General features: G+C 47.0%; 1 protein-coding gene across 1 annotated transcript in view; it reads left to right on the top strand.

Annotated features, from left to right (window-relative positions):
* Positions 1-971: 971 nt before the first annotated feature.
* Positions 972-18,528, top strand: part of SDHAF3 (succinate dehydrogenase complex assembly factor 3) — a 37,002-nt gene continuing 19,445 nt past the window's right edge. The window contains exons 1-2 of the mRNA XM_044291765.1: positions 972-1,089; positions 2,575-2,758. Coding sequence (XP_044147700.1) covers positions 2,588-2,758 — 171 coding nt within the window. The 5' untranslated portion in view covers positions 972-1,089; positions 2,575-2,587. The remainder of the gene's footprint in view (positions 1,090-2,574; positions 2,759-18,528) is intronic.

The raw sequence follows: 18,528 nt of genomic DNA, 5'->3' as shown, positions 1-18,528 counted from the left end.
TAATAATGCCCCTATAGTGTTGCCATTAATAATAATGCCCCTATAGTGCCGCAACCAATAATAATGCCCCTATAGTGTTGCCACCAATAATAATGCCCCCTATAGTGTTGCCACCAATGATAATGCCCCCTATACTGCCACCACCAATAATAATGCCCCCTATAGTGCTCCCAGTTAACATTTCCCCACAGTGACCCCAGTAATGCCCTATAATGTCCCCAGTAAAAAAAAAAAAAAAGTTAAAAAATGAATACTCACCTGGTCCCGTTTCCCCGACACCATCCGCAGAGCGCGCTGCGTGCCAGGCAAGAAGTTGTGATGGTTTTTAGCACTCTAGGAACACCATAAAAACATAATGGCAGAACTGCGGTTTTCTTTTTCAATTTCATCCCACAAAGAATTTATTTTTTTCATTTTCCAATACAAGCGATGGTAAATGAAACAGCGCCATTAAAAGGATACAAATTGTTCCGCAAAAAAGAAGCCGCCATATGGCTATGTGAACGGAAAAGTTAAAATGTTACGGCTCTTTTAAGGCGGGAAAGAAAAAAAGGAAAATACAGAAACTTGAAAATTGAAGTCCAGTCACTGAGGGTTAAACACGGCTCTGAGATACTGCTGCGCGCGGTGAAAGGTGAGGAGAGGAAAATTTTGTGAGGCCCCTAAATATGAATAATGACTGCCCTGAAGGGGTTATTCAGTTAGGGATATATGACGAAAGCGCGTCACACGGCAGCCTGCTGTGAAGTGATATTCTGTTCAATATACATATAATAGGGTGAGCACCCTGTGGCTTTCTCTTGGAGAACTACAAGTCTCAGCACACCATTCTAGGCAGCAGCTATGTAAGGGACACGCATTTCTCATGAGGTCTGATGACATGGCTGCAGTGCTATTATCTGCCGCACGCCATCTACTGCTCACTGCTGGAATTGTTCCCTTTCGTCAAGTATTCTGCCCACAATAAATATGGCGTCTCTGCTACTTCCTGTGTGTGGACGGCGCCTCTGATCATGTGACGTTCTGTAGCCGGAGGTACAGTGCCCGCAAAGGTCAAAACTAAAGAACGAGAAGAAAATCGCGTTTCTGGTGAGTTTTACTTTGTACGTTTGTGTCCTGCGGTTACATCGTTATATTATATTACACTCTGCTTGTTTACACGGTGTATAGAGCACAAGATGGCGGCATAAGATAACAGCACCCTGACATAAGAACAGATTGATTGAATAAATGAATAAAAAAGGTCGTACAGAACAGGGTGCCCCCCCACAGTGTCAGCCACAGATACCCACCACATATGGCCTTCCAGAACATAGGCATAGATACTCAGCATAAGCAGGCACGTGCACCTTCAACGTTTGCCGCGGGATGCCCCTTCCCCGGAGCGTCGGCCGCGGAACGCCCCTTCCCCGGAGCGTCGGCCGCGGGACGCCCCTTCCCCGGAGCGTCGGCCGCGGGACGCCCCTTCCCCGGAGCTTCGGCCGCGGGACGCCCCTTCCCCGGAGCGTCGGCCGCGGGACGCCCCTTCCCCGGAGCGTCGGCCGCGGGACGCCCCTTCCCCGGAGCGTCGGCCGCGTGACGCCCCTTCCCTGGGGTACACCATCCCGACCCCCCCGAATTGTCAGCCGCAGAGGCATAGCCAAAGGCCCTCAGCCAAAGAGCGCTCCCTTCCGTCTCCAACATTAGAGCTACAGGCACCCCCGTCAGTCACAGACGCCCCCCTATAGTGCTGGGCTCCTATGTGCCCCAGAACCCAGTATTGCTGGAGATGTGGGCCCCCGGTGCAAATTCTGTAACCATCCCCCACCTGCCCTGTGCCATTGATAACATTGTGCCATCTTAAATGACAGAGGGGCTTTTGGGCCCCTTCAGGCCCCAGGGCTGGGTGTATCTGCTACCCCTGAACCCCCTACAGCTATGCCCCTGCTAGACGCCCTCATAATGCCAGTCATCAGCCTCTCTCAGAGCCCAGCAGGCTCCTCTCAGTGACCCATGTGCAGCACCCATCAGTCACAGTGAGGGGTCGGGGGGCAGCGGAGAGCGGTGAGGTGGAGGTTTGTAGCAATGTGGCACGTGGAGCGTCTGTGCCCATTTACCAGTTAGTGTCCACATCGAGTGCCACTACCCCACACAAGACACTGAGATAGGTATGGGGGCAGTGTGCCTAATACTAATATATTTATATATCGGTACAAAGCACCAGCTCTTCTGCTGTGTGATAGCTGCCGGAGAGCGGTGTGGGGCCCGGCGCCTTCTTATATCGCTCATTAGTAGAGTGAAGGGCCCTTCGTGTCTAATTACTATACAGTGTTCTCATTTACACCACCTTCCCCCTAACAGTGCCATCCATCCAGGAGCCCCCTAAGAGTGCCACCTCCCCTAGCAGTGCCAGCTTTCCCCTAGCAGTGCCAGCCATCCATCCCATGAGACTGCTGGCTATCTCTCCTCCCCATAACAGTGTCCGCCAGCTTCTCTGCTCATCACCGGTGGACGATGGCTGCCAGCTTTCAGTTTCCTGTGTCTGTCATTTTTCCACCATTGCGCTATCCCTTTAAAGGCGTCTCTTGTCTGCAGATCTGCCTTGAGGATGTCTTCTCACGTCTCCCAGGTGAGATCTCTGTACAAGAAGATCCTCCTGCTGCACCGGACGTTACCGCTGCACCTGCGAGCGCTGGGAGATCAGTATGTGAAGGACGAGTTCAGGAGACACAAGGACGTTGGTCGCGCTGAAGCCAAGCTCTTCATGAAGGAATGGGAGGTACTCGCCGCTCTCTGCTTCTTAAAGGGGAAGTCCAGTTATCTATAGACAATGCAGAATCATTGTATGAGGAAAGCTCCCCCACAGGCGGCTGCAGATGTGTATTACATGAAGCGCAGGTGTTTTTTATTTTTATTTCCCCCCCTTTTCTCTGCAGGTTCTTCTAAATGTACATGTTCTCTTTCCGTGCTTGATGAGTGGGCGGGGTCTTCTCGGTGTGATGTCAGAGCTAATCTGTGTGCTCCGAGCCAATCACATGCCTCTCCCAGCTTCTCCGCCTCCTCTTAGCCTGTTGCTGCAGCTTCATCCCCCTCCTCTTCCCCCTTCCTGTCTTCTAATTTCAGTTTTACACTAGAAGGATTTTTTTGATGATTGAGATGGTTTCTGGACAGACAGGAGAAGGACGGGCCGCGGGAAGGTGGCGACGATGCCGCCAGGTTTCATAAGGTCACCTGTATTACTGATTTGTGCAAAGACTGTTATAACTATAGGGTCGAATATACGGTACTCGTGCGCGGCCGGAGGAGGCACCTCCTTTATGGCAAGTCTGTGCGCCAGAATGGAATTTAGCTTGTAGCTGTCGTAGATTTCTGTCTTCATTTGCGCCAGAAAACTGGCACAAATGAAGAAAAAAAATGGGGGACATCTATCAATAATAGCGTAATTTGCGCCAAAAAAATACTAACATTACAAATCAAAAATGGTGATTTGTTTCATCTCGTACATCAACATTTTAAAATGTGACTTTAAAAAAAATATGAACTTGATTATTCACCTATTTCTCTCGATTTGCGACATTTTAATGCCAATAGCACGAAAATGCGACTTTTTTTAAACAGAAATGTGCCATTTTAGCCAACCCTGCCAGACCAAACTTGCGACTTTTGAAGCATATTTGCGACATTTCCACAAGTTCTATTTTTTTGCGGTGCGTAGTGCTTCCGTGGGGTTCTGATCCGTGCTTCCTTTCGGCATGTCCGTGATTGCGGACCCATTCAAGTAAATGGGTCCGCATCCGTGATGTGGAGTGCACACGGGGGCCGGTGCCCATGTATTGCAGACCCGCCGTATGCCGGCCGCAATACGGCCACGGGCGCACAACGTTCGTGTGCAAGAGGCCTAAGGCCTCTTTCACACGAGCGAGTTTTCCGCGCGGGTGCAGGTGACGTGAACGCACAGCACCTGCACTGAATCCTGACCCATTCATTTCAATGGGGCTGTGCACATGAGCGTTGTTTTTCATGCATCACGTTCTGCGTTGCGTGAAAATCACAGCATGTTCTATATTCTGCGTTTTTCACGCAGCCCTGGCCCCATAGAAGTGAATGGGGGCTGTGTGAAAAATGCATTGTATCCGGAAGCAAGTGCGGGTGTGATGTGTTGCTAAGAGATGTTTGTAAACCTTCAGTTTTTTATCACGCGCGTGAAAAACGCATCAAAACGCATTGCACCCGCGCGGAAAAAACTGAACGCAATCGCAGACAAAACTGACTGAACTTGCTTGTAAAATAGTGCGAGTTTCACTGAACGCACCCTGAACGCATCTGGACCTAAGGCCTCTTTTACACGGGCGTCAGTTTTTTTGCCCGGATAAGAGGCGGGTGCGTTGCGGGAAAATGCGCGATTTTTCCACGCGAGTGCAAAACATTGTAATGCGTTTTGCACTCGCGTGAGAAAAATCGCGCATGTTTGGTACCCAAACCCGAACTTCTTCACAAAAGTTCGGGCTTGGGATTGATGTTCTGAAGATTGTATTATTTTCCCTTATAACATGGTTATAAGGGAAAATATTAGCATTCTGAATACAGAATGCATAGTACAATAGCGCTGGAGGGGTTAAAAAAAATAAAAAAGTTAACTCACCTTCTCCTCTTGATCGCGTAGTTCCCGGTCTCTTCTTTACCAGCTGTGGGCTAAAGGACCTGTGGTGACGTCAGATCACATGCTCCAATCACATGGTCCATCACCATGGTGATGGAGCATGTGATCTGACGTCATCAAAGGTCCTTTACCTGTATTTAAAGGGGTTCTGCACCTTCATTTAACTGATGATCTATCCTCTGGATAGATCATCAGCTTCTGATCGGCGGGGGTCCGACACCCGGGACCCCCGCCGATCAGCTGTTTGAGAAGGCAGCGGCGCTCCAGCAGCGCCGCGGCCTTCTCACTGTTTACCGCCGGGCCGCCCGCCCACTGACGTCACGACTTGTATCAACTAGAGTGGGCGCGGCTAAGCTCCATTCAAGTGAACAGAGCTTAGCCGCGCCCACTCTAGTTGATACAAGTCGTGACGTCAGTGGGCGGGCGGCCCGGCGGTAAACAGTGAGAAGGCCGCGGCGCTGCTGGAGCGCCGCTGCCTTCTCAAACAGCTGATCGGCGGGGGTCCCGGATGTCGGACCCCGCCGATCAGAAGCTGATGATCTATCCAGAGGATAGATCATCAGTTAAATGAAGGTGCAGAACCCCTTTAATGCTCACCACAGGTCCTGCTCAACAAAGGATACAGAAGGAGATGCCGGCTTCGCGATCAAGTGGACTAAGGTGAGTTAAATTATTATTTTTTTTTAACCCCTCCAGCGCTATTGTACTATGCATTCTGTATTCAGAATGCTATTATTTTCCCTTATAACCATGTTATAAAGGAAAATAATAATGATCGGGTCCCCATCCCGATCGTCTCCTAGCAACCGTGCGTGAAAATCGCACCGCATCCGCACTTGCTTGCGGATGATATGCGATTTTAACGCACCTCATTCACTTCTATGGGGCCTGCGTTGCGTGAAAATCTGCGATTTTCTGCGAATGCTGCGATTTTCACTCAACGCACAAGTGATGCGTGAAAATCACCGCTCATGTGCACAGCCCCATAGAAATGAATGGGTCAGGATTCAGTGCGGGTGCAATACGTTTACCGCACGCATCGCACCCGCACGGAAAACTCGCCCGTGTGAAAGGGGCCTAAGAGAAACAAAATAAGAGTATTGCAGGCAGAGGTCGCACTACGTTTTTTCCAGAGGAGTAAAAATACTCCTCTGACCATTTTTGAGGAGTATTTCTACCCGAGGAGGAGTAGGAAAGGTGCAGTAATACAGATACATAATACGTGGCCGGCGCTCGCTCCCATCCGCGTTCGGAGCCTCTGTTGCAGATTCTGATAAAAGCCGTGTACCGGACGCAGGACTTTCCTGTCTGGTAAAAAGACTCGTGAGCGGAAACTGAGCGACGCCTTCATAGCCGGCGCAGTCTGTTCAGCTTCTTCCCTGTCAGGCCGGGCTCACATCACATTGTTGTCATACATTTAATGTACAGAAAAAACGTATATGTGTTATCAGACGCCTCAGACAGATGCCGCACTGCTGCATCCATCACCACAGAGTTCCATTGTAAAAAAAATGAAAAAAGTATACGTTATCCTTTATGTTTTTTTGCTGAACCACCTTGCAGAATGGAAAAATGTGGTGCACTACACGTTCGAGTTCTGCAAAAAAAAGTATACTTTTTTTTTTTTTTTTTTACAATGGAACTCCATGGTGATGGATGCCACAGTATGGCATCTGTCTGAGGCGTCCGTTAATGTATACGGTTTTTGTGTGCGTTGACAAAACCCCTCCTTCCGTGCCCGATCCAGCACTTCTGTTATTTTTGTTGCTCTGCTCATCTAATGGAGCCGAACAACAGAAATAAATAGCGCTGGTGTGAACGTGGCCTCAGAGGTGGGGATTTATGCAGGGAACCATTACTAATCTAAATACCATCATATATAGCCAAGTGATAAAGTCCAGTCCAATATAGCGGAATTAACCCTGTACTTTATCAGTCGGCTATAATAGCCTGGATTCACTATACAGTGCACTATGTACACTACACACATCAGTGTGTGATGTATGTGGTGCAGTGTGTGATGTACAGTACAGACCAAAAGTTTGGACACACCTTCTCATTCAAAGAGTTTTCTTTATTTTCATGACTGCATGTGAGCCAGTTTCTTTGTAGCGCTTGATGGTTTTTGTGACTGCACTTGGGGACACTTTCAAAGTTTTCCCAATTTTTCGGACTGACTGACCTTCATTTCTTAAAGTAATGATGGCCACTCGTTTTCTTTACTTAGCTGCTTTTTTCTTGCCATAATACAAATTCTAACAGTCTATTCAGTAGGACTATCAGCTGTGTATCCACCTGACTTCTCCACAACGCAACTGATGGTCCCAACCCCATTTATAAGGCAAGAAATCCCACTTATTAAACCTGACAGGGCACACCTGTGAAGTGAAGACCATTTCAGGTGACTACCTCTTGAAGCTCATCAAGAGAATGCCAAGAGTGTGCAAAGCAGTAATCAAAGCAAAAGGTGGCTACTTTGAAGAACCTAGAATATGACATATTTTCAGTTGTTTTACACTTTTTTTGTTATGTATATAATTCCACATGTGTTCATTCATAGTTCTGATGCCTTCAGTGTGAATCTGCAATTTTCATAGTCATGAAAATAAAGAAAACTCTTTGAACGAGAAGGTGTGACCAAACTTTTGGTCTGTACTGCATGTGGTGCAGTGATGATCACACATTGCACTACACTTTGCTGTCACCTTGATGTCCGGGGCTGTCTGTCACTTCTGAGGAGTCCTCCTTAGATCCTCCGCCGCCATGTTTTCCGGGGTCGCTGTGCAGCGCGCCCGCTCTCCTTACTGTAGAAACTCCTGGGAGCCGGCCCCTCCTCCTTTCAGCTCCCGCCGGCTTCCCATGCTGCTCGGCGCTGTATCGCTCCGGCGCCTGCCCAAACCAACCAATAGTAAAGCTCCTTACTGTATGGAGCTTTGCTATTGGTCATTTCAGGAACAGGCAGCATCACTTGCTGCTGAATGTAGGGGAAAAGTCTAAGGCCTGGTTCACACTTGAGCGTATTTGATACGCGCGTTTTAGTCGGACGTTTTTGAGGGCGTATTACTGCTCGTTTTTGGAAATAGGAAACGCACGTTTTTGCGATTGACCACAGAGGCGTCCAATGAAAGAGACTTCCTGCGGAGCACCATCACCCTTTCCTGTGTGTTTATAGTTGCTGCAGTGCGTATAATGCGTTTGAGGAGAAGGAGACTGAGCAGGCGACGGTTCTAGGTCCATCCTGTGATTGCGAACCGACAGCAAAGAGGACAGTTCTGGGCCATGTACGATAACCTTCCCGTTGAAGTCTATGGGCGCGGGTGAGAACCATGCCCATAGGGAATTATTGGTTTTCACCAGTTGAGCGTTTTACAGCGTGTAGGAACGCACTGTAAAACGCTGAGGTGTGAGCCAGGCCTTAAGGCTTATTGCTACGCCTTAGACTTTTTCCAGGGAGTAAAATGGCCTGAACGGGCGTCAGTGACGCTTGTACAGGCGTTATTGCGACCTCTTTGATATCCAACCTGCCATACTCTTATTTTGTTTCTCTTAATGAGAGCACGAAACTAATTTACTGACAGAATGCTGTTTTTTAGATAATTTATATTAGAGAAAAATAAATTGATCCCGTCACTTGTTCCCACGACAAGTTGGTTTTCTTTCTGCCACAAATGCAACTTTTTACACAAAACCCCACCACATAAGCCGACTTCATTGTCTGCTACAATTTGAGACATTTCTGCTGATAAGAGGATGATAAATGAGGCGTAATATGCGCCAATTTGTTAGCCCCGCCCACTTTGACATTTATAACCCATTTCTGGCGTGATGCATTCTTTATGGTGAAAATTCTGGAGAAAAAAGTTTCTCCAGAAACGCAAATCAAAACGCCATTCTTTTTGTTGCATTTTACGCCATAATTCTAGTGCAACATGCTTAGTAAATGTCCCCCAATGGTTCTTGCCCTCTCTTGTCACACCCCTTTTTTGGAAATGTTGTTTTCCAGGACGTCCTCTAGGACAGTGTTTCCCAACCAGTGTGCCTCCAGCTGTTACAAAACTACAACTCCCAGCATGCCCGCACAGCCAAATGCTGTCCGGGCATGCTGGGAGTTGTAGTTTTGCAACAGCTGGAGGCACACTGGTTGGGAAACACTGTCCTAGGACAGCACCACATGGAGGATGTCTCCCCGCCCACTATTGGGACAGGAAACAGGGAGAGGTTAAAAGTTTTCCCCCCACCCCACACACAACCAGTGTTTTTCCTGTCCCAATAATGGATGGGGCTGAGATGAGGTCTCTAGAATATTTGTTCCAGGATGAAGGCCGGGATCGGGGGGGGGGGCATGTTCCTCTCCTTCCTCCTCTTGACACCCGGCTAAAACCTCCCTTAGCTTCCCCAGCCCTTCCGGTACCGGACGGCCAAGTGGCTGATTTCAAGGTCGGAATATACAGCCGCGGGCGGGGGGGATCGGTAGCCGCAACCCGGGTAGGGTTGTGGGCTCCAGGCTTGCTCCTCCTCATCACAATCGCTAAGGGCCGCACAAGTCAGGAGCGCAGCGCGTCTTACATCACTTCCGCAAAGGAAAAGCAGCCGGAAGTAAGATGGAACTGTGAACCCTCCATTACTCACTCCTGTGGTATACCACTGAAAACCGTGCCCCTCCAATACTGACACCTGTGGAACTCCACTGGTGACCGTGGCCCCTCCAACACTGACCCTTGTGGTGCCCCACTGGTTACTCAAACACCTTCAGTACTGACCCCACTGATAAATGTGACCCCCTTCAATACTGACCCCTGTGGCAACCCACTGGTAGTTATGACCCCACCAGTATTGACCCCTGTGGTACCCCAATGGTGACTCTAACCACTTCAGTGCTGATCCCTGTGGTTCCCCCACGGTCACTGTGACACCTCCAATACTGACCCTGATGCTCGTATGAGCGCTGCTTTCTCTTCAAACAGCCAATCTGATATTAATGGGTAAAACGTGGACAACCCCTTTAAGTCCCTCAGAACTCGGGGTCGGGTTTACTACAGTTCTGTCTAGTCTAGACCGTAGTCTGGGAGCTAAACAGTCTCTGTGCTGCTGATAGATTTACCTCAATGATAGATAGATACAGTGCCTTGTAAAAGTATTCATACCCCTTGTCTTTTTCCACATACCCACAAACTTAAATGCATTTTATTGGGATTTGATGTGATAGACCAACACAAAGTAACAAGTATGTGTGAGGTGGAAAGAAAATGATACATGGTTTTCTAGATTTTTTTTATAAAATAAAGATCTAGTAAGTGTTCCGTGCTTTTGTATTCAGCCCCCCTGAGTCAGTACTTTGTGGGACCACCTTTCGCTGTCATTACAGCTTCAAGTCTTTAGGGGTATGTCTCTACCAGCTTTGCACATCTAGAGGATGACATTTTTGCCCATTCTTCCTTGTAAAATAGCGGGCGCTTAGTCAGATTGGATGGAGAACGTCTGTGAACAGAAATGTCCAAGTCTTGCCACAGATTCTCAATAGGATTTAGGTCTGGACTGTGACATTCTAACACATGAAGATGCTTTGATCTAGACCCTTCTATTGCAGCTCTGGCTGGACGTTTAGGGTTGTTGTCCTCCTGGAAGGTGAACCTCTGCCCCAGTCTTAAGTCTTCTACAGCCTCTACCAGGTTTTCCTCCAGTATTGCCCTGTATTTAGCTCCATCCATCTTCCCATCAACTCTGACCGGCTCCCCTATACCTGCTGAAGAAAAGCCTCCTCCCAGCAGGATGCTGCCACCACAATGTGTCACGGTGGGGATGGTGTGTTCAGGGTGAGGTGCAGGGTTAGTTTTCCTCCACACATAGCGTTTTGCATTTAGGCCAAAAAGTTCACCTTTGGTCTCATCTGCTCAGAGCACCTTCTTCCACATGTTTGCTGTGTCTCCTACAAGGCTTATGGCAAACTGCAAACGGGACTTATTATGGTTTGCTCTCAAAAATGGTTATTTTCTTGCCGCTCTTCCATAAAGGCCAGATTTGGGTACACAACTAATAGTTGTCCTATGGACAGATTCTCCCACCTGAGCTGTGGATCTCTGCAGCTCCTCCAGAGTGACTGTGGGCCTCTTGGCTGCTTCTCTAATTTGTGCTCTCCTTGCCTCGGCTGTCAGTTTAGGTGGACGGCCATGTCTTGGTAGGTTTGCAGTTGTGCCATACTCCTTCCATGGATTGAACAGTGCTCCGCGAGGTGTTCAGAACTTGGGATATTTTTTTTTTTATAACCTAATCCTGCTTTACACTCCTCCACAACTTTATCCCTGACCTGTCTGTTGTGTTCCTTGGTTTTCATGATGATGTTTGATCACTAATGTTCTCTAACAAACCTCTGAGACCTTCACAGAACAGCTGTAGTTATACTGAGAATACATTACACACAGGTGGACTCTATTTACTAACTAGGTAACTTGTGAAGGCAGTTGGTCACCCTGGATTGTATTTAGGAGTATCGAGCACAGGGGCTGAATACACATGCACGCTGCACTTTCCAGATTTTTATTTATACAATTTTTTTAAAACCATGAATTATTTTCTTTTCACTTCACACATGCTCACTACTTTGTGTTGGTCTATCACAGGCATGCTCAACCTGCGGCCCTCCAGCTGTTGTAAAACTACAACTCCCAGCATGCCCGAACAGCCTACAGCAGGGCATTGTGGGAGTTGTAGTTTTACAACAGCTGGAGGGCTGCAGGTTGAGCATCCCTGGTCTATCACATAAAATACCAATAAAATACATGTAAGTTTGTGGGTGTAATGTGGAAAATTTCCAGGGGTATGAATACTGTTTTAAGTCACTATAGATAGATAAATAGTGATAGGTAACAAGTCACAGCTGTGAGACGTATTAGGTATGGACAGATTTTTAGGCTCGGTATGTAAAGAAGAATATTTATTTTCACTGACGGCAAAGAAACATTGTGAAAATGGTGACTTGAAACGCAAAGTATAATAGAAAGTAAAGGAACTGTAATTCCTGCAACTTTATTACATGACTAGTGTAATAATAGAATTTTACCACTAGGTGGCAGCACAGACACATGAAAAGATATATTGTGCTGTGTTCACACTGGATATTTTTGGTACAGGATAACTTGTATGTACAAAATTTGGCAACCATGGAACTTGAGTAGGAACCATGCAAGATAACCATGACATTTGGAAACAAGATATAGTATTTGTCTGCTGTGACAGAGTGTCTGGAGAAGTAGTGGACGGGGTCTGTGTGTGCCCAAGATTAAAAGCAACCAGGGAAATGTTCAGGAGAGGTCTCTGCATAAAACCTGTTCTTAGGGCCTGGAGTGGGGAGAGAAGGGTGGGCCCCACTCCATCCGGACAGTCCGGGTTTTACTCCTCAGGTGTGCTAGCCTGATATAAGGCTGAGAATGCAGACACCGCTCGCTCACCTGGGAACAGGTTACCTGCATGGAGCCTGTGACAGCCCTTCAAGAGGTATGGACTCTGCTATTAGGCCGGCACTTGGTCAGGGAGGGTTCCTGCTGTATAGTTAGAGACGACAGCCCCGCTGCCTAATCCCTTACACTCTGAGCAAAACTGATAAACTGTCCTATGTCCAGTACAGGGTCTGGTCCTTGAGCCAGGGATTCTCTCTCTTTTTGGTTTTCACCTCTGTGTCATGCTCCGCCCCTCAGGCCCTGCACTAGGCATGACACAGTGCACCAACCATGCCGCAAAAACTGTATAGCCCCGTCCAGATTTCCCTCCATTCTTTCATATGTCACACTGAAGGGTTAGGCCCCTTTCACACGGCGAGTATTCCGCGTGGATGCGATGCGTGAGTTGAACGCATTGCACCCGCACTGAATCCTGACCCATTCATTTCTATGGGGCTGTGCACATGAGCGGTGATTTTCATGCATCACTTGTGCGTTGCGTGAAAATCGCAGCATGCTCTATTTTGTGCATTTTTCACATAACGCAGGCCCCATAGAAATGAATGGGGTTGCGTGAAAATCGCAAGCATCCGCAAGCAAGTGCGGATGCGGTGCGATTTTCACGCACGGTTGCTAGGAGACGATCGGGATGGAGACCCGATCATTACTATTTTCCCTTATAACATGGTTATAAGGGAAAATAATAGCATTCTGAATACAGAATGCATAGTACAATAGCGCTGGAGGGGTTAAAAATAAAAAATAAAAATTTAACTCACCTTAGTCCCCTTGCTCGCGCAGCCGGCATCTCTTCTGTCTGTCTTCTGCGCTGTTTGGAGGAACAGGACCTGTGGTGACGTCACTCCGGTCATCACATGATCCATCACCATGGTAAAAGATCATGTGACAGGACCATGTGATGACCGGAGTGACGTCACCACAGGTCCTGTTACTGCACACAGCGTAAGATGAAGACAGAAGGAGATGCCGGCTGCGCGATCAAGTGGACTTAAGGCGAGTTACATTTATATATTTATTTTTAACCCCTCCAGCGCTATTGTACTATGCATTCTGTATTCAGAATGCTATTATTTTCCCTTATAACCATGTTATAAGGGAAAATAATACAATCTACAGAACACCGATCCCAAGCCCGAACTAATGGGTTTGGGTACCAACATGTGCGATTTTTCTCACGCGAGTGCAAAACGCATTACAATGTTTTGCACTCGCGCGGAAAAATCGCACGTGTTCCCGCAACGCACCCGCACATTTTCCCGCAACGCCCGTGTGAAAGAGGCCTTAGAATTTGGTGTGAGGTCTGATCTCTGGGGCCCTCAACGATCCTGAGAATGAAGGGGCCACAGCGCTGGCCAGCAGTGGGAGTGTCTCAGACTACCAAAGCACACTGTGCATGGGCTGGTGGGGACTGGGAGTCGGACTCCTCTACATGTACATCCCTCATGTTCTACAGAGAGCGCCTCTAACACTCTCCCACCACAAGGTGGCGCCAGCGCCTTATATTTAATGTTGGTGGTCTACTAAAAATGGGATCTTCTGATTCTTTGTCAGTTGAATTTAAAGGGGTTTGTTTGAGAACGAAAAAAGTTTAGGATTGACCGGGCATGGGCTGAAAAATAAAAAAATAAATAAAATAAAAATACTACTGCTCACCATGCTAATGCCCCCTGATTCTAGCGCTGTGCCTCCCGTCCCCGCCGGACCAGAAGTGTGACATGCTGTCTACATGAATGTCACCACTGCCGGTCAATCAATTGATGTTTCAGGAACGGGACGTGACCTACCTGCCACTTAGGCCTCACGCACACGACTGTGTGTGTGTTTTGCGGTAAGCAAACCGTGGATCCGTGACCCGGCATCTGTGCATGCTGCCATTTTTCCCCTCCACATCTATAGAAATGTCCTTGGCTGGAAAATGGACAAGAATAGGACATGTTCTATATTTTTTTGCAGGCCGGGGGACGGACACGGTGTGCTGTCCACATCTTTTGCAGCCCCGTTGAAATGAATGGGTCTTCATCCAATCCACAAAAAATTAAGATAAAAAATAAAAAATACGGTCGTTTGCACGAGGCCTTAGACAGGTACCACCTGGACCTCCAAATGTACTGGACCTATAGGATCTGCTGTCCCACAGGACACCCTCAGAGGTCATGTGGAGCCTGAGAGCCGACTTGTCGGTGTTTTGGTGGCGAGCACTTTACTAAATATTAATTGCACCCACATCTGTGCCAGTGCTCCTCGTTATTTGCACCCACATCTGTGCCAGTGCTCCTCGTTATTTGCACCCACATCTGTGCCAGTGCTCCTCGTTATTTGCACCCACATCTGTGCCAGTGCTCCTCATTATCAGCGGGCAGGGGGCTCGGAGGTTCACAGCTCGGTTGCTTGACTCAAAGAAAATCACAGAAGACACTCAGCGGACGGCCCTCAGTAGGAACGGTCCTGAACGGCTCCTGAGAGTGGAGGGGCCGCCGGTGGGGGCTTTGTATCTCCAGTGCTTTCAGCAGGAACCCTCTACGCGATGACCTTCTGCTGAGCGCATCAAAGGAGCCTCAAGATTGTGGCTTTTCAGGTGACCTTGTTTGATGCACAACAAGGAACTCCATGGTCATCACCTGATATCATCAACTTCTGAGGGAAATAGTGGAGCGTGTAATAAATGCATCACTGTATGATGTATATCAACTCAGTATAAGTATGTACACAGTGACTGCACCAGCAGAATAGTGAGTGCAGCTCTGAAGTATAATACAGGATGTAACTCAGGATCAGTACAGGATAAGTAATGTAATGTGTGTACACAGTGACTGCACCAGCAGAATAGTGAGTGCAGCTCTGGAGTATAATACAGGATGTAACTCAGGATAAGTAATGTAATGTATGTACACAGTGACTCCACCAGCAGAATAGTGAGTGCAGCTCTGGAGTATAATGCAGGATGTAACTCAGGGTCAGTACAGGATAAGTAATGTATGTACACAGTGACTGCACCAGCAGAATAATGAGTGCAGCTCTGGAGTATAATACAGGATGTAACTCAGGATCAGTACAGGATAAGTAATGTAATGTATGTACACAGTGACTCCACCAGCAGAATAGAGAGTGCAGCTCTGGAGTATAATACAGGATGTAACTCAGGATCAGTACAGGATAAGTAATGTATGTATACAGTGACTGCACCAGCAGAATAGTGAGTGCAGCTCTGGAGTATAATACAGGATATAACTCAGGATCAGTACAGGATAAGTAATGTAATGTATGTACACAGCGACTTCACCAGCAGAATAGTGAGTGCAGCTCTGGAGTATAATACAGGATGTAACTCAGGATCAGTACAGGATAAGTAATGTAATGTATGTACACAGTGACTGCACCAGCAGAATAGTGAGTGCAGCTCTGGAGTATAATACAGGATGTAACTCAGGATCAGTACATGATAAGTAATGTAATGTATGTACACAGTTACTCCACCAGCAGAATAGTGAGTGCAGCTCTGGAGTATAATACAGACTGTAACTCAGGATCAGTACAGGATAAGTAATGTAATGTATGTACACAGTGACTGCACCAGAAGAATAGTGAGTGCAGCTCTGGAGTATAATACAGGATGTAACTCAGGATCAGTACATGATAAGTAATGTAATGTATGTACACAGTGACTGCACCAGCAGAATAGTGAGTGCAGCTCTGGAGTATAATACAGGATGTACTGAAAATGAAGATGCTCTCAGGAGTCTCGGCTCATTGACCATCACTGCACTGATAACATCTTGTGACAAGTCTGAACAAAACATCAGAGTATGGTCCTAGCGGCACATGCACTGTAATGTAACTTTAAGGGTCCATTCATACGTCCGTTGTTTCTTTCTGGATCCGTTCCGTTTTTTGCGGAACGGATGCGGACCAGTTGCGTACCCATTCATTTTCAATGAGTCCTGAAAAAATTCGGACAGCACAATGTGTGCTGTCCGTTTCCGTTGTTCCGTTCCGCATGTCTGAAAAAATATAAAACTTGTCCTATTATTATCTGCAAAATCGGATCCTGGTACAATACAAAGTCAATGGATCCACAAAAAACGGATGACATACGGATGACATTTTCAGGAACAACGGATCCGCAAAAAACGGACCGCAATTCAGGATATAGAAAAATACTGACGTGTGAATGGACCCTTAATGAAGTTGCTCCGCTTGGTATAATGCAGAGAATACATTTCCCACAAAGCAGCGTACTTATTTGTTGTATATCTGTTCCACAGCCAGCAGAATTTTGAATGCAGCTTGGGGTGTGATTGGAGTATAAGACACAATTGTAATTCAGGATGAATGCAAGATAAAAGTTTTTGCATGTGGAATGAGATCGTTCTGCAATTTCTAGTTTAAAAAAAAATCTTAAAAGCGATAAAATCCCTCCTGAAATGATGGGTTTATTGCTTTAGCTGATGAAGTGGTGTTAACCCCTTCATTAATACACAGCGGTCTCCTGAGGAACACAGAGTTATTGCACTTCCTATCAGTCATCACATTGGAGAAGCGTAGCGGCAGCCTCTGTGCAGCGCGATGTGGCTGATATCAGAGAGCACTAGACGTTAAGCGTACTGTCTCTTTAAGGAGACATACGAAACATTTCCACGGCCTCCTTTAGCTTGTTCAGACATCTTCCAGTCCGTTCCCGGCCGTCAGAGACCTGTCTGTGTGCATTTGGTGGTGGTGGTGGAAGGAAGCGCGGAGCCTGGAGCCGCAGCTTATTAAGATGCGGACGCTTCCTGCGCTCACGCGGCCTCAGTCACATAATGAAGTCGGAATGTTATTAGTCGGATCGCCCTCGGCGCGACACCCTGTTTGCTATGCTTCTTTTTTTTTTGTGCATTTTGAATATTACTTTAATCTGTTTATTCTAATGACCTTCAGAGAAGACGAATCCTGCGCTGCGACACAGTGTGGGGAAAATCGGATTCACCACCAAAGCAGACCGAGGGACCGCTCTGATTTTTCAGTAGTTGATTTGCTAGGGGGGCGTATACTAGAGATGAGCGAATTTCATGTTCACACTTCGTTTGGTGGTAAAAGCAGAATTGCGTTATGGATTCCGTTACCACGGAGGCCTTTAGAGGCATTCCGTTATTCATTCCGTCATAATAGAAGTCTATGGGCTGCAAAACGGATCCGCTGGACAGGGGAGTCCTCTCCTGCATAACGGGAACGGGACGGATCCATGTTGTAGCCCATAGACTTCTATTATGACGGAATGAATAACGGAATAGGCATTCCGTTATACATTCCGCCGTGGTCCGTGGTAACGGAATCCATAACGCAGTTCTGCTTTTATCACCAAACGAAGCGTGAACGAATTTCAAAATATGACATTCGCTCATCTCTAGTGTAAACATTTGCAAGCATATTTTTTTTATTTTTTTTTGCACAATTGCAGAATTAAGCTAGAAAATGGCAAATAATGGTGATTAAAAATCTCCTGCCGGTTTCTGCACGCAGCTCCTGTGCAGATCTGTGTGTCTCGATGGGTACAGACACTTGAACAGAGCAAAGCTTCAGTACCCACGTGTACCCCACCACAAACGAAGGCGGCACCTCGTCTGGGTGGGCGCAGAATGAGCAATCGGTCGTTGTCTTTGATGGGGGTCTTTTACATGCCCAGCAGTATACATAGAAGAGAGGGGTCTCCCCATTATGGTAGAAGAGACTCCCCCACACCCATTGCTACCAATGGAATTCCTCTATATGGGACCTAACGGCGCTGGCGCACCCTCTGCACTTTGATTGACAGGGCCAGGTGTGATGACGTCTGCACTGCCTGGCCCTTTCAATCAAAGTGCAGAGTGTGCGGCAGCTGCGGAGAGCAGAACCTCTAAGTGTAATAGCGACGCCCCCATTGCTCCTAGAGACTCATTTGCGTATATTAAAACATAATTTTTCTCAGCTATGCGGGCACATAGGGACACTTTTTTTTCTGTGTGTTTTGTTCGCATGGTGGTTTAACAGCCCTAACTTTCCCCCAAATTTTTTTTGTTGATATGACTTGTAGGACTCTTTATTTTTTTCTGCAAATTGACACCAAAATAAATGATAAAAATGGGTTCTTGAATTTGTGTAGGTCACTTTGATATATAATATGTGGTGTCTTGTGTGAACAGGGTGGCTATGGCAATTGGGTTGGTGTGAGTTTTTTTTTTTTATATTTTTTTTCTTATTTGCATTGTTTTTAACTTATTTTTAAAAAAATATTTTTGGCACATGATATGTGCACTTTTTTGCATTTCTCCATAGCGGCACTCTGTAGGGTTATTTTACACAGGGAGTACTGATGTGCGCCTGGCAGTCATGTGATCGCCGTGTCTAATAGAGGAAGCGGCATGGCCGGTCCATCTCATTGATAATGCATGATGCAGCGTGTTTCAGTTGCCATTCAGTGTG

Source organism: Bufo gargarizans, chromosome 4 (genome assembly GCF_014858855.1).
Source record: "Bufo gargarizans isolate SCDJY-AF-19 chromosome 4, ASM1485885v1, whole genome shotgun sequence".
NCBI lineage: Eukaryota > Metazoa > Chordata > Amphibia > Anura > Bufonidae > Bufo > Bufo gargarizans.
This window is presented reverse-complemented; position numbering and strand designations above follow the sequence as displayed.